A 14,131-nucleotide genomic window follows, 5' to 3' on the forward strand; every position below is an offset into this window, starting at 1 on the left:
ACAATACAATACACGTGTATGTAACCATGGCACTCGCAATAAGAATCATTTACAAACATTTACCTGCTAATGGCAAGACAACCCGAGAGGGAGCTGCAAAACAAACAAGTGTAGTAGTGTACAGCATCAAAAGTGAAACCTTACTCGCTGGTAAGGTGTTAGTATTAGTAGAATCAATCTGAAATTCAGTGAGCCTGAACCACGGCCAATACTTACTTAAAGAAACAATTCACAGAATAATATGTAATAGTTCTTATTGCGATATGGAATCAAACAAAGAATCTCTTTCAACATACTACACAGCTGCCAAGATATTATCTTTTGGACTGTAGATCATACCGATCCCCTTGAGAATTAGAAGTCACTAAAGATATGGCCTATTGCTGCATTGCAACGATAAGCAACAAAGAATTCAGTCAGAGAATCAAACAGTGACCCAGTTGTTTCATACGTTCATGGAATTTAATGCATTCAGATTTTGTACTATGATAATCAAATTGGGACACGAATATGCGCATTTCTAGCTTTCCATCATTAAAGGCAGAAACTAAATTGCTAGTAACCGATAAAAAGAAATTCTCAACACAACAGATCTGTATGAGGTAAATCTCTGATTTTATTATTGATTTTAGTTCTATCAAAGAAAATTTTCCAAATTTAGCGATGGAGAAGTAACATCAAGTACAGATAGAAATTAATCTACAAGGATCGAAGAGAGAGAAAGAAAAAAAAAATACTAAGAACTTCACAGTTTCATCAACAGGTTCATTCAATGTGCAGCAATATCACTACTACTGAAAACGTCGATTATCGGATCAGCAGCATCAAGAACGGGGCTAGAAGGATTCTGACTCGGAAACAAAACCGACTTAGAAGCAACAAGCTTCTTCCTCTGAGGACATCTAGGTCCGAACATCCTTCCGGAAAAGCAAGGAAATCCATCCATGGCGATGACCGTCGATTGACCAGGCGTTGACGATGGCGACGAAGGAGGAGATGAACGGATCTGAGCAATTGAGAGAAAGCGGTGCGATCTAGCACTGATTCGCGAGTCTCTTATTTGAGCGAGAGCACCAGGCTTGAGGTACTTGAGAAAAGGCTCAGCCCGGTTCGGGGACGATCGGTGAAGAGAACGAGTTCTACGATTCATGACGACGAAGACTATGATATTGAATTTTACAGAAAAAAAAGAGAGAAAAAGAGACAAAGAAGAAGAAGAAGACGGCTTAGGGTTAGAGAGAGAGAGAGAGGGGATGGTAAGATAGTGGGGTTTGGGGGTTTCTTAAGAAGGGAAGTATAGGCGGGAAGATGTGGAGGGAGAAATTGGGAAGCAAGGGTTTCAAAACCATGGATTGCGTGTGTGGGGCGCGGGATCTTCTTCAGAACTCAGAACTAGTAGGGCTTTGTTTCTAAACCATTTAGTTATTCGGCCCTTTTATTTTGGGCCCGGTGGGCCGAGAGACTTAAAATAATACAGTGACACGTGGCAGTATGTAAGGCATGTTTTTGGATTAAAGCGTGGTCTACACTACACGTACGTCTGCCTCTCTGTCGATGATGTGAATGTGTAGCAAAATCTAGACCGTTGGATTAATGTTTGTAGAACGTTGATTGGTGCAGTGGCGTAGTTTATGATTACGTCCTATCCATTCACTTCTATTTTGTCTTCCTCTCGAAAATCTTGCTCAAATTTGGCGCTTCCCAAACGATTTTTTTACTTTTAGCCCGCCCGCCCTGTTTTTTTAAGATGCACCAAATTGCATTACCATTATTTTACTTTTCTTGTGTGAATATTATGTATGGATGCATTATTTTAGAATACAATTTTATGGAATTTAAATATTTTTATGATTTTTTTAATTTTATTTATATAAAATATAGTCTTTTAATATTGTACTCCTGTTAATTTGTTATTGACTTTTTGTTTTTTATATGTTATTTTTTATATAGATGTTATTTTTATGTTACTTTTATATAATTTTCTTGCTGTTTTCGTGTTGTTTCTATCAAAAATCATAAAAATATTAAAAAAAAAATTCTTTAAACGTTAAAATACAACTTTTTTACAAAAAAATTATGTCTTGTGTAATTATCTCTTTTTTCAATAGACGCATCATTTCTTATTCTTCTAAGAATTAATTGCAGCAAAATTTTAATTAATTGACCCAAATAATAATAATTATTCATTTGGGATGAGTCGCTTTAGGTGATCTTAGATTCTTTTCATTTTGAATAATTAGTGATTTTATTTTGAACTTTCGACAATACTGATTTTAACTCTTAAAATGTACGGCTTGTTAAGAATTTCCTAAACTTTTACACTTACAAAAATTTAGTCCTTCTGTTAGATTTTGTCCCGTTATTTCATTTGAATGATAACGTATCTTAGTAAATTAGGGTTTGATTGGTTTGAGATTTGAAAATTGTGTTTTCTAAAAGAGTGTTTTGGAAACAAAAATTTGAATTTTGTAAGTGAAAAATTATTTTTAAAAATGTGATTGGTTGTAGTGTAATTTTGTGTTTTTGAGTTTTAAAAAATTAGATTTGTGATTGGTTGGGAATCCCAAAATATAAAAGTAAGAGAGTATTTGAAGAGTTTTTAAATTCAATGATTTGAAAACATAGAAAACATAAAATTGATGTTTTCATTTTTTGACTTAAAACTCAAAATCATATTCAAATTTAGTTTTTGAAAACACCAAACCAATCAAGTATTTTTATGTGGACCCCCACATTTTAAGTTTTTAAAAACATAAAATTGTTTTCAAATTCCAAACCAATCAAGCCCTTAGCAACTTTGCCCCCTAAACTTTGGCAACTATTAAATTGTTAAGGCTAAACATTTAGACCCGTAAACCCAAAAAACTCGACCACCTGTCCCGACTCGCTGCCAAAAAAACTAAAAAAATTAAAAACTTGTATGGTCGGGTCGGGTCCAACCCAAAAATACCCCACACATATTTCGGGTTCGGGTTTTAAAAATGTATATTTTTTTAGTCGGTTTCTAACCCGTAACCTGAACAAAATTTTTTATTACATTAAAAAATAATACTATTAATTATTAAAATTTAAAACTTAAAATTAAAAATATGTATTGTACACTATAACTACTCACTATTCATTTGACCAAATAACCTTAGAAGAATTTAAAATACTCCTAGCAATGGTGGCTGCTTCTTCTTCAGCGGGGTCTCATCCCAGCAGTCGGCTCAATCCGGTGAGCCTCATCCCTAACATCTAAAGCCTCTTCTGCCCTCTTCCGTTTTTTTGAAATTTGATCTCCCGTGTCCGCTCGTGCCCCCGCTAGTGTCCGCCTGCTCATTGCTCACTTGACTGTCAAGATATGCTTCTCCATTCTTGACTCTTGTTAATGTTATATGATATTATAATTTATTTTTTAAATATACATTATTGATTATTTAATTAATATTTATATAATAATTATAATATTATATAAATCTGGCTATTGGGTAAATTATTAAGGTGGAAGAAGTGTAGAATGATTGAGTGAGTCAATATATAAGTAAGAGAAAACCATGGAAAAAGTAGTAACATAAAAGGGATTATTTCACAAAAACATAAAAACAACAAAAAAATTACAAAAATACGGCTTCACAGAATTTTAAATATTTTTACGATTTTTTTGATTTTATCTACCGAAACTACGGTCTTTTTATGTTGTAGTCTTGTTAATTTGTTGTTGATTTTTTATTATCTGTATGTTATTTTTTGTTGTTATTTTGATGTTATTTTCATGTTACTTTTATGTAATTTTCTTGATTTTTTGTTGTTTTCGTGTTATTTTTTGAAAAATCGTAAAAATGTAAAAAAAAATATATATATTATTTAAACGTAAAAATGTAAATATTTTACAAAAAATAGTGTCTTATGTAATTATTCCTACTTAAAAATTAAAATTAGGTTCCAACCAAATTCACTATTCCGGCCCATAAATATGTTAATTATATAAAAAAAAAAAGACCCAAAAAATATTAAAAATAAAAAAAAAAATGATGGTATTTTTAAAAATTAAATTTTATTTGAGCACAAAAATGAAATATTCAAACTCAGTCCAATAAAACCTGAACCCGACCAAGTGAAACTCGCGATATCCGACCCGAAACCTGACATACCCAACCCACTCGAAAATCAGGTTCGGTTGTGCATTTTCAACACCTGAAATTCGAAAACCTAAACCCGACCACCTGAAAACCCGACCCGTATGCAGCCCTAACTATATCATGTTCCACTTTGAATGATAAAAAAATTAAAAAATAAATTAAAATTTTAAAACTAATTAAGTAGCATATTTTATTTAATGTGTTTGAGAGGGGTATATAATTAGAACATGTATTTATTTCAAGCATGCATTGTTAAATTTTCTTTTTTTGTGTTTGATTTTGCTTGTACCTCTCGGACTCGTACCAATTTTGTATCGTATCAAAAATCCTGACCTATATTTACAGCTCTAACATCTATCCAATTCGCCATCTTGAAGAGATTTTTAGTATATTTTTTTATTATCGTATACGTTAAATTTATTTAGGATTATCTATAAATTTTTATAAAATTTTAATTAATTTACAATATCAAAAATAAAATTAAAATATTTTGTTATACGCCTGACTATTTTCTTATATATGTAGCAAATAACTATTTGAACTTTACTTTTGTCACTGTAAACTATTTCGAATTTTTAAAAATTTACAGATAATTTTAAATAATTATAACGTACATAATCATAAAAAATAGACTACGAAACACATAGAGGTCTGCCAAAACATCCCTTTAAGGGAGTATATTGACATTATTATCATTGTTCAATCAATAAAATGTTATTGAGCACCAATGGTACCTAACACCTTTTATAGGTGGTGCCCTACGATTGATTAACGATATTCACTAAAAGCTATTTTTTAAGTTATATAGGACCCGATACTTAATTACACCAATAGCATTATGACACTGAGGAGGATGCTAGGCACTAGTGGTGCCTTTTAGCAATTCTCAATAATATTGGGAGCTTCTATGATGCACTTCCCAAAGAAGGGTGCACCAATACACCCCTCACAGTTTCAATATCTATTTTTTTATTATCGTGTATGTTATAATTATTTAAAATATTATGTAAAATTTTGAAAATTTTAAAATAATTTACAATATAGAAATAAGTGCTTAAACAGATCATTTTATATGTATATAAAATAAAAGAGTCACACGTGTAACAACCTGTTTGAACACTATTTTTTATATATTAATCTTTTTTGAAGTTGTCAAAATCTTACATAATATTTTAAATAAGAGTATTGCTAAAAGGTATCACTGGTGCCTAGCACTCTCTTCGGTGTCATACCGTTATTGGTGTAATTAGATATCGAGTCTCATATAATTTAAGAAAATAACTTTTAAGAAATATTGCTAAATAATCACGAAGCATCACCTATAAAAAGACACCACTACTCTAATGACCAACTGCAATATTTTTTAAATAATTTTAAGGTACATTTATACGATGCTAAAATAGATTAGAATGTTAAAATTTTTCTTATAATATTTTATTCTAAAAGTAATAAATAAAGCAAAAATTTGTTTCATTAAACAAAAAAAAAATATGCAAAAAGTCTGAGGAAAAGGAGGGGAATCCTAATAGTTATGGCCCCACCACAATAATTATACCTATAAAAGCATAAGTAATAAGAGGTCTTGTCAAAAGTAGACCATCTTGGCCATATTTTATTCGAATCAGATGGCCTAAAAAGCAAAACTTTGAAGCACCATTGAACCGATAATAATGTATTGAAAAAACAAAAACAAAGTTTGGTTTCTGCTGTGAAGTGCTTATATACATGCATAGTACTGTAGATAATGCATCCTCAGTGATCAAATTCAAATCTGGCCGTTTATTTACGAAGCAGATTTTTATGGACTATTCAAAGGACGAGGAAAGCAGTATTATGCGCCCCTTGACCGTGCCCACTTGTCAAACTTCTAAAATTCTCCCTTGAATAATAATCCCCTCTGGCCAGTTTCATGCTCTCTACTGTGCATCTCCAATTGATTATTAGGGATGGTTGCTAAAATTGCAATGGACTGCCCAAAGTCATTTCTTTTTTTTTTTAACGAGAATAATAGTAATGTTGAGTAATAAAGCTAATTTTTCGAAGATTAAAAGCTTCGTTACTAAAAAAATAAACTAGGGATGTAATGAAGCTCGGTATTAAGACTGATGTAGATTATCTATAGACTAACAAATGAGGTGCGGTATTAAGACTCGCGTATATTTTTGTATTCATAATTGTTTTTTTTTTTTTTTTGAGAAAAAGACTATTATATTAATTCAGGAGAATTACATAAGAGTCATTAGTGGAGATGGAAAAGTCTCCAACCAAGTACAATCAGTATCCACCGTAAGAGCAAACTTAGCCAAAGTATGGGCATAAATATTAGCAGATCGAGGAACATGACCAATCTGTGCTCGTGGGAATAAGGATACTAGATAGTTAACATTATTAAGAATAACATGAAAAGCAGAAAGAAATACATGAGATGTTGTCAATCCTTGGACTACTAGTAGTGAATCAGTTTCTATGTAGTCGACTGAGAGATTGTGTGACAGTAACCAATTCATACCCAGCGCAAGACCTAGAGCTTCCATTTCTTCTGCCTTAAAGTTTCCTTGGATAGGCTTTGAGAGTGTTGCAATTACATAGCCATCAGAATCCCTGAGTATTGCTCCAATACCAACAATGTTTCTCTCTTTGTCTATTGCAGCATCGGTGTAAAGTTTGAGCCTTCCTTGAGGTGGTGCTGTCCATTTAGGTGCATGAGTGAACTCTTTTGCTGGCCGTGGTGTCTTGACAGTAGTCGCTGACTGAGCATAAATTTGTGAACGATTAGCACGGGCCGCCTGAAATTCAGCCAAATACGATGGTGCATATTAAGCAACAGCCTTTGGAGTTCGAACAGCATTGCCATGATAGATAGCATTCCTTTCATGCCATATATTCCAACAAAAGACTATAAACAATTCAAAATCTGGTGTAGAAAGAGTGGATGACAGTTGAGTCAAAATATCAGCACCAGAACTTTGCCCCAGAGTTTGGAAATTAATGTGTAAGTTAGACAAATCCCAGACAGATTTCGCTCTTGGACAATAGAACAACGCATGAACGATTGTTTCTTCACAAGAATTACAAATGGAGCAGTATGGTGAATTAGCAATGTGTCTGCGATAGAGCTCTGCTGCAACAGGAAGAGATGTGTGGAAGAGTTTCCAAACAAAGATTCTAACCTTCGGAGGGAGATTCAGCTTCCAAAAATTTGACCACCAGTGTTCTATTGAACTGCTGCAGGTTGATTCATCTTGTTCAGCAATTGAAACAGCTAGCTTGTAACCCGATTTGACATTATAAATCCCTGTGAAAGAGTGATTCCAAACCAGTACATCGTCATGAGGAAAAAGGCTTAAAGGAATGGTGAGAATCCGATCTATGTCAGGTTGATCAAAATTAGCCTGAAGTGAGAGCAAATCCCATTGCCTTTGCCCAGTAATTAAGTCTGCAACCATCAAATTGGAGTCTGATCCTTTAAAAAAATAAGGTTTAAAGGTAGTGTGCCCAGGTAACCAAGAATCAGTTTTACAGTTTATGTTCAGACCCAATCCTACTCTCCATCTCAGTCCATGCAAGAGTAATTCCTTCCCCCAAACAATGCTTCTCCAGGTTAAGGAAGGATTAGTCCCAAGACCAGATTGAAGGTAATTACCATTTGAGAAATATCTATGCCGAAGCAGGCTACTTAAAAGAGAATTAGGAGACTCAATGATACGCCAAGCTTGCTTGGCCAAGAGAGCTTGGTTAAAGTGGATGAAATTGCGAAATCCCAATCCTCCTTGAATTTTGGCCTTACAAAGAAAATTCCAATTCTTCCAATGAATGGTATTACCCGAAGCTGATGAACCCCACCAAAATCTTGCCATCATACTTTCTATTTGGCGACATAAAGTAACAGGCAATCGAAAGCAACTCATTGCATATGTGGGAATAGCTTGTACTACTGCTTTTAATAAAACTTCTTTTCCACCAACAGAGAATAAATGTTCTTTCCATGAGCTAAGCAGTTTCCAAATCTTATCTGTGATTCCTCCAAAAAGCTTTTTTTTATCTCTTCCAGCAAAAGAAGGTAACCCCAAATATTGTTCATGACATGGTTGAATGGGCATACTAAGGAGGTCTTTGAAAAAAACCTGGTCCTGCTGTCTTGTGTTTTCTGAGAAAGAGAGGACACACTTGTCTGGGTTAATTAATTGACCTGAGGCTTTGCTGTATATTTGAAGGCAACTATGGATAGACCGAGCTGATTGTTGATTGGCACGACAGAATAAGACACTATCATCAGCAAAAAACAAGTGCGATACAGAAGGGGCAGATCGTGAAATTTTTAGTCCTTGTAGAGCACCCGTGGCTTCTTCATATTGCAGAAGGCTTCTTCATGTTTTATAGTTTATAATATCATATATTAAAAAAATAATTAATTATAATAATATTAATATTTATGTAGCATGTTATTTTTTTTAGTCTCGGTTGTTTGCTGATCGTATGTTCACGAGGGATAATGTCCCTTCGGAACTTGAAGTTGTACTTTTGAGCGATTGCTCTTGAGTTAATGAAGTTGATTACTTATTCAAAAAAAAAAAAAATAAATAAAAGATAAAAAACAACTCTATAAATAAATAAATTTAACTTTATTTTTTTACCACAACTTTACACATAAAAATAAAATTTAATTAGAACAATCCACCTCATAGTACAATTATTTATTTGATTTTTCAATGTATTTTTATTAATTTTCGTGAAAAGAAGTAGCCAATTATATTTTTTTGAACTTTCAAGAATAAAGTGCAATTATACTTTAAAATAAGAAGTACATAAGTAATTATAAGAAAATGAATACTTGATGCAAAATTATTTTTCTCCCTTTTTCTTGATAACCGAATTATTTTTCTCTTCACTAATATTTACTCAATAATTTATTCTTATTTCTTAAAAAAATTATTTATCATTATTATATAAAATTAAAAATTAATGTGGATGGAGCAGTTTTTGAAGATACAAATGAGATCGGCACTGGTTTTGTAGCACGCGACTGTGATGGTCAGATAATTAAGGCGTTTTCAACTATTTCTTCTATCAGTTGCCGACCTAAAATTGCAAAAATTCTAAGTGTCAAAGAAGCACTTAGTTGAATAAAGATGAATAACAAGTTAATATCATTTTAGAGACGGACTGCATTTTAGTTGTTCAGACTATTTTTAATTCAGTCTTTATGCCTTCTTTTTTTGGTTTATTTGTTCAAAATTGTCAATTTATTTTATCTTCTTTAAGTGATGTTTCTATTGGTCATGTTAAACAGTCTGCTAATAAAGTCGCGCACTGTATGACATGTGGTGCTTGTTATTGGTCAGGTCGTCTTTTTACTGAAAGCGGTGTTCCCCTGGCTCTTCAGCCCATTGTATTAGCGGATATTTTTGTCTAATAAAGATTACTTTCTTTCAAAAAAAAAAAAATAATAAAAAAATAAAATAACTATAAATAAAAATACAAATTTTAATAAGGCTTTTGAACTTCCAAATTTATATTAAAATTAATTATTGCTTATTATTATAAAAAAAAAAGTGAAAATATTTTCAAATTTTATCACTTAAAAAATATTTAATATCATAAATTAAATATTTTTTTCATAACTTATAATATAGCTCTTGGTTACTTGTTCCGCCTATTTAATTTCTTATTTTTAGTTTAGATATATTAATTTATATTCTTGACAATGAATATGGTCAATTTACTTTCTTTGTATAGGTTTGACTCAGACCCAGCTAACTCACCCGAACCCGATCCGGTCAACTCGAAAAAAAAAAAAAAAAAAAAAAATTGTTCAAACGGGTCGGGTTCAACCCGGTACACTTTCGGGGAGTTTGCGGGTTATTTTTTATGGTCACCAGGTTTTGGATTGAACCCGAACCCACCCGCTAACCCGGTCACTTTTTATTTATTTTTATTTTTTATTTTTATTACATTTATAATATATTAAAAATAAAAAAAAATCTCTAAAATCTAATCATTTTATTTTTATCACATAGATAATATATTAAAATAATAATATATAATATATTATATATAGTTTAGAACTTCACTTTTGTATTTTAGATTTGAAATTAATGCATTTTCTATTTTATTTTTAATCTAACGAATATAGATTATAGTGGTGTAAGTTTATAATTTATATGTTTAATTGAATATACATGAAAAATCACATAAAATTTATTTTTTTTAAAAAAAGAACAACATTAATGAGTTGACCGGGTCAACTCGTTGACCTAGCCAACCCGAACCCGTGAGCTCGAAACTCGCAAACTCGAACCATTTCACAGGTCGGGTTCGGGTACAATTTTTTAAACCCAAAACCTGCAAACCCGAAACTCGATCAATTCGCCTGATATTCAGTCCTAATTATTATAGGTCTCTATGAGATTTGAATAACAACTTACTACTAGAAATAAATACATATTAATCAATAATATACTATAAATAAATAAAAAATACATCTATAACTATATAAAAAGGAGAATGTGACTTTGGGCTTTCCAAAAGTAAATTACAAAATTCTCCTTTTTTTTTTTTTTCTATCAATAACCTTTATAAAAAAAAAGTTTTTGGGTTCCACTAAGTAAATTACTTAATTAACTTTTATTAAATATTAAACTACAAAACATAATAAATTGTTCTTTTATAACTCAAAAAAAATCTAACTCAAATAACCATACATATTGTAATATTTTTTTTTTAAAAAAAAATTATTTTTGAAATCTTTTTATTTCCCACATTTAATTAATGAATAAAAATTTATCTTTCTACAAAATAACTTAAAAGTATATTATTTTATACAAAAAATTTTAAAAATTATTTCAATTGATGGAAATAATTTACTTATTATTTTATTAAATAAAAAATAATAAAAAAACACAATTTTAGTTATATAAATACATATATATATATGTGATAATTACCTTTCTTTTCGTCACTTTAGATTATTAAAATAATAGATTTACAAACCCATTTATTGATGTGTGAGGGTCATAACCTTTACTAAAAAAATATCACACTTAAAAAAAAATATATGTATTTTCTAATTTCATAATTGTAAAGTAAAATAGTATAAAATCTCTATAAAATTAATTTAGTATAAGTGATTATAATTTTTGTTTAATGTGGGCAGTGAGCACAAATATCTTTAGGGAAATTTTATTTGCACTTTAAAAATTTGTAAATGCACTATATTTTAATAATTTTTATTTTAAATAAAATTTATATCTGTATTTATATTAGTTTTTTTTTTTATCAAAATTCCTTCAATTCAAATTGTTGAAAAATAAATCTATCAAAAAAAATTATGCGAAATTCTATTAGACAAAAATAAAAAATAATTATATAAATTTGAAAAATAATTATGACTTTTTTTTTTTAAAATAAATATAACAATTAACACAAAATAATGTGAGAAAAATAAATCAAAAAAATATTAAGAGTGATTTTTAAAAATTATTTTAAGTTTATTTTTTATATACTTATTATACATTATAAGAAATGTCACTTTTACCAACACAATTCGCTACTGCGCTGGTAATAGTAACTTTTACTTTTACCAGCGCATTTCGCAAACTATACTGGCAAAAAGGTCAAAGTTTTACCAGCGCATATTTGTAGTGACTAAAATCTAACTTTTTTAAGTGCATTTACGCACTGGGAAAAGTCATTTTTGCCAGCGCTTTTCATTTTGTGCTGGTAAAAATTCTAATACTAACGTTGATTTGCCAATCTCTTTTGCCAATACATCCAAAGTAAATTTTATTTTACCAGCGTAATACTAAACTTTTGTTAGCACAAAAATGTGCTGGAAAAAATAACATTTTTTGTAGTTAATTTGTAGAATATAAATAAAATTTTTCATATTTTTATAATAAATGAGTCCCTTTAAAATAAAAAGTCATGTTGAATACACTTGCCTCCGACTAGTATATGTATATATCTCAATTTACGCATTATTGTACAAATCAAAATGACTCCAATAAAATAAGTGAGAATTTCCTTTACTACTACCTATATGTGGAGATGAAAAACACATTTATTATATATTTTATGGGTATTTATATGTATGAAATGATACAAAGAAATTAAAGTGGGAATATCTAAAGACTAAACAAATTAAATTGGGTATATAAAAAGCTCAAGTTAATAATATTACATTATAGTCCCTGATTCTCGAATAGGAATGGGACCCCAAGGAGAAGTTCTCTACAGATGAGATGCCATTACAATGGAAAAAAAAGATGTTCCATAATTTCCTCATCTCTCCCACAAATCGGACAGGATGGTCTTTGGTGTTCATATGATCTTTAAGGATGGCTCCAATCGGAAGAGCATTGGAAATGATGCTCTACCAGAGTACTTTATGTCGCTCATACATTTTACTATTCTAAAGTTTGTTCCACAAAGAAGGAACAACATGACAGTGTGGGTTTCTCTCAAGAGCCTGCAAAAGGTAGGTAGATTTGGTGGAAAAATTTACCATTCGGTTCCATGGTCCAATTAAGTGATCCCTCCCTTGTCCTGAATGCTTTCCCCCTTTTAAAAGGGCTTAAACAGTGTCCCGACCATACAACCAATTTAGTTTCAGAAGATTTCACTTCCCATTCTCCAATAATAAGTCAGCCACGGTCATATATCTTGAAGAAGGAACCCCATTAGGAGTTGGAAAAAAGACATTACCATGTGTCGATCTTTACAGATATTGATATCTCTTCCATCAGTTGCCACATATCAAGCACCCCTCCTAAGAATATCTGTTGCCTTAACCACAATCTTACATAACCACGAATCGAAGTTCTTATAATTGCATTGAAGGAAATGGGTACTCTTGAGGTATTTGGTAGCTAGCACTTTACAACATAAGGATTGTTATTTATTAATGTGTTGCCACCCCTATTTTGCAAGAAAGGCTCAATTCATCTCCATAATTCTTCGAAAGCCTAACCATTCTTAACATTTGGGAAGACAAATTTTATCCCACGCTTTGAGATATAAATTGTGATTTCCCTTCTCACTTCTGCAGTAGAAGTCTCGGACTATGCCATCAATTTTTGATGGCAACCATTGAGAAAGTTTTATCATTTGCATAGAATAAACTAGGAGGGATAGACCAACTGATTTAATAAGTGTGGCACGACCCACTTTAAAAAGAGTTTTCACTTTCTAACCCCTAAAGCTTGGAAGAAAGGTTCTTCAAGATAAAGTTAAAATCAATATCCTTTTGACGGGTTCTAAACACAAGAAGCCCCATCTATTCGATGTTACCTGTTGGGCAATCTACGCTAAGAATACTTTTAATTCCCATTTTCATTCCTATAGTGGTATTCCTACTGAAAAAATTGACATTTTTAAGTTTGTTGACTTTCCGGCCTAACCACGAACAAGACTTTTCCAGACAACCCCAAAAATTTCGGACTTCCTTAACATTAGCTCTTCCCGAAAGGATAATGTCATCCGCAAAGAAGAGGTGAGATAATATTGGCCCATCACTACCTAGCTTAATTCTTTGATTCTACCACTTCCCAAAGCCTCTTTCAACAATCTGGAAAGGATTTCAGTCGCCCCAATGAAAATGTACAAAGACAAAGGATCTCGTGGCGGATTCCGCACTTTAGAATGATCTTCCCAATTAGTCCTCTATTAAGACAAATATTAGGCGAAAATGTAGTAATACATTGGAATACCAGTGATGAAATCGCTCTAGGACTCCAAAATTTTTGAGCACCTGCTCTATAAACAACCAACTCAACTTGTCATAAACTTTGAAAAGATCAATTTTGACCGCAAAAAACCCTTCCTTACCCTTCTTAAGCTTAAAGGAATGGATAATTTCTTGCAACAAGACATTATTGTCCTGAGATAAAAGCGGATTGAGTGGGACAGATGGATCTAGGAAGTAGAGGCTTCATTCGATTAGCAATAATCTTAGAGAGCACTTTATAAATGACATTGCACAAGGGTATAGGCCTGAACTGGACACCTTCTGG

At 31.5% G+C, this 14,131-nt stretch overlaps 1 protein-coding gene across 1 annotated transcript; it reads right to left on the reverse strand.

Moving 5' to 3' along the window:
* Nucleotides 1-594: 594 nt before the first annotated feature.
* LOC115698726 (uncharacterized) lies at nt 595-1,405 on the reverse strand. Its single transcript, XM_030625872.2, has one exon. It carries the CDS (start codon nt 1,148-1,150, stop codon nt 770-772), a length of 381 nt encoding a protein of 126 aa, XP_030481732.2. The 5' UTR covers nt 1,151-1,405; the 3' UTR covers nt 595-769.
* Nucleotides 1,406-14,131: the final 12,726 nt, after the last annotated feature.

Source organism: Cannabis sativa, chromosome 8 (genome assembly GCF_029168945.1).
Source record: "Cannabis sativa cultivar Pink pepper isolate KNU-18-1 chromosome 8, ASM2916894v1, whole genome shotgun sequence".
Lineage (NCBI taxonomy): Eukaryota > Viridiplantae > Streptophyta > Magnoliopsida > Rosales > Cannabaceae > Cannabis > Cannabis sativa.

Bases quoted from the DNA above. Each gene is read 5' to 3' on its own strand.
- LOC115698726 (XM_030625872.2), bottom strand. From the start codon at position 1,150: ATGAATCGTAGAACTCGTTCTCTTCACCGATCGTCCCCGAACCGGGCT.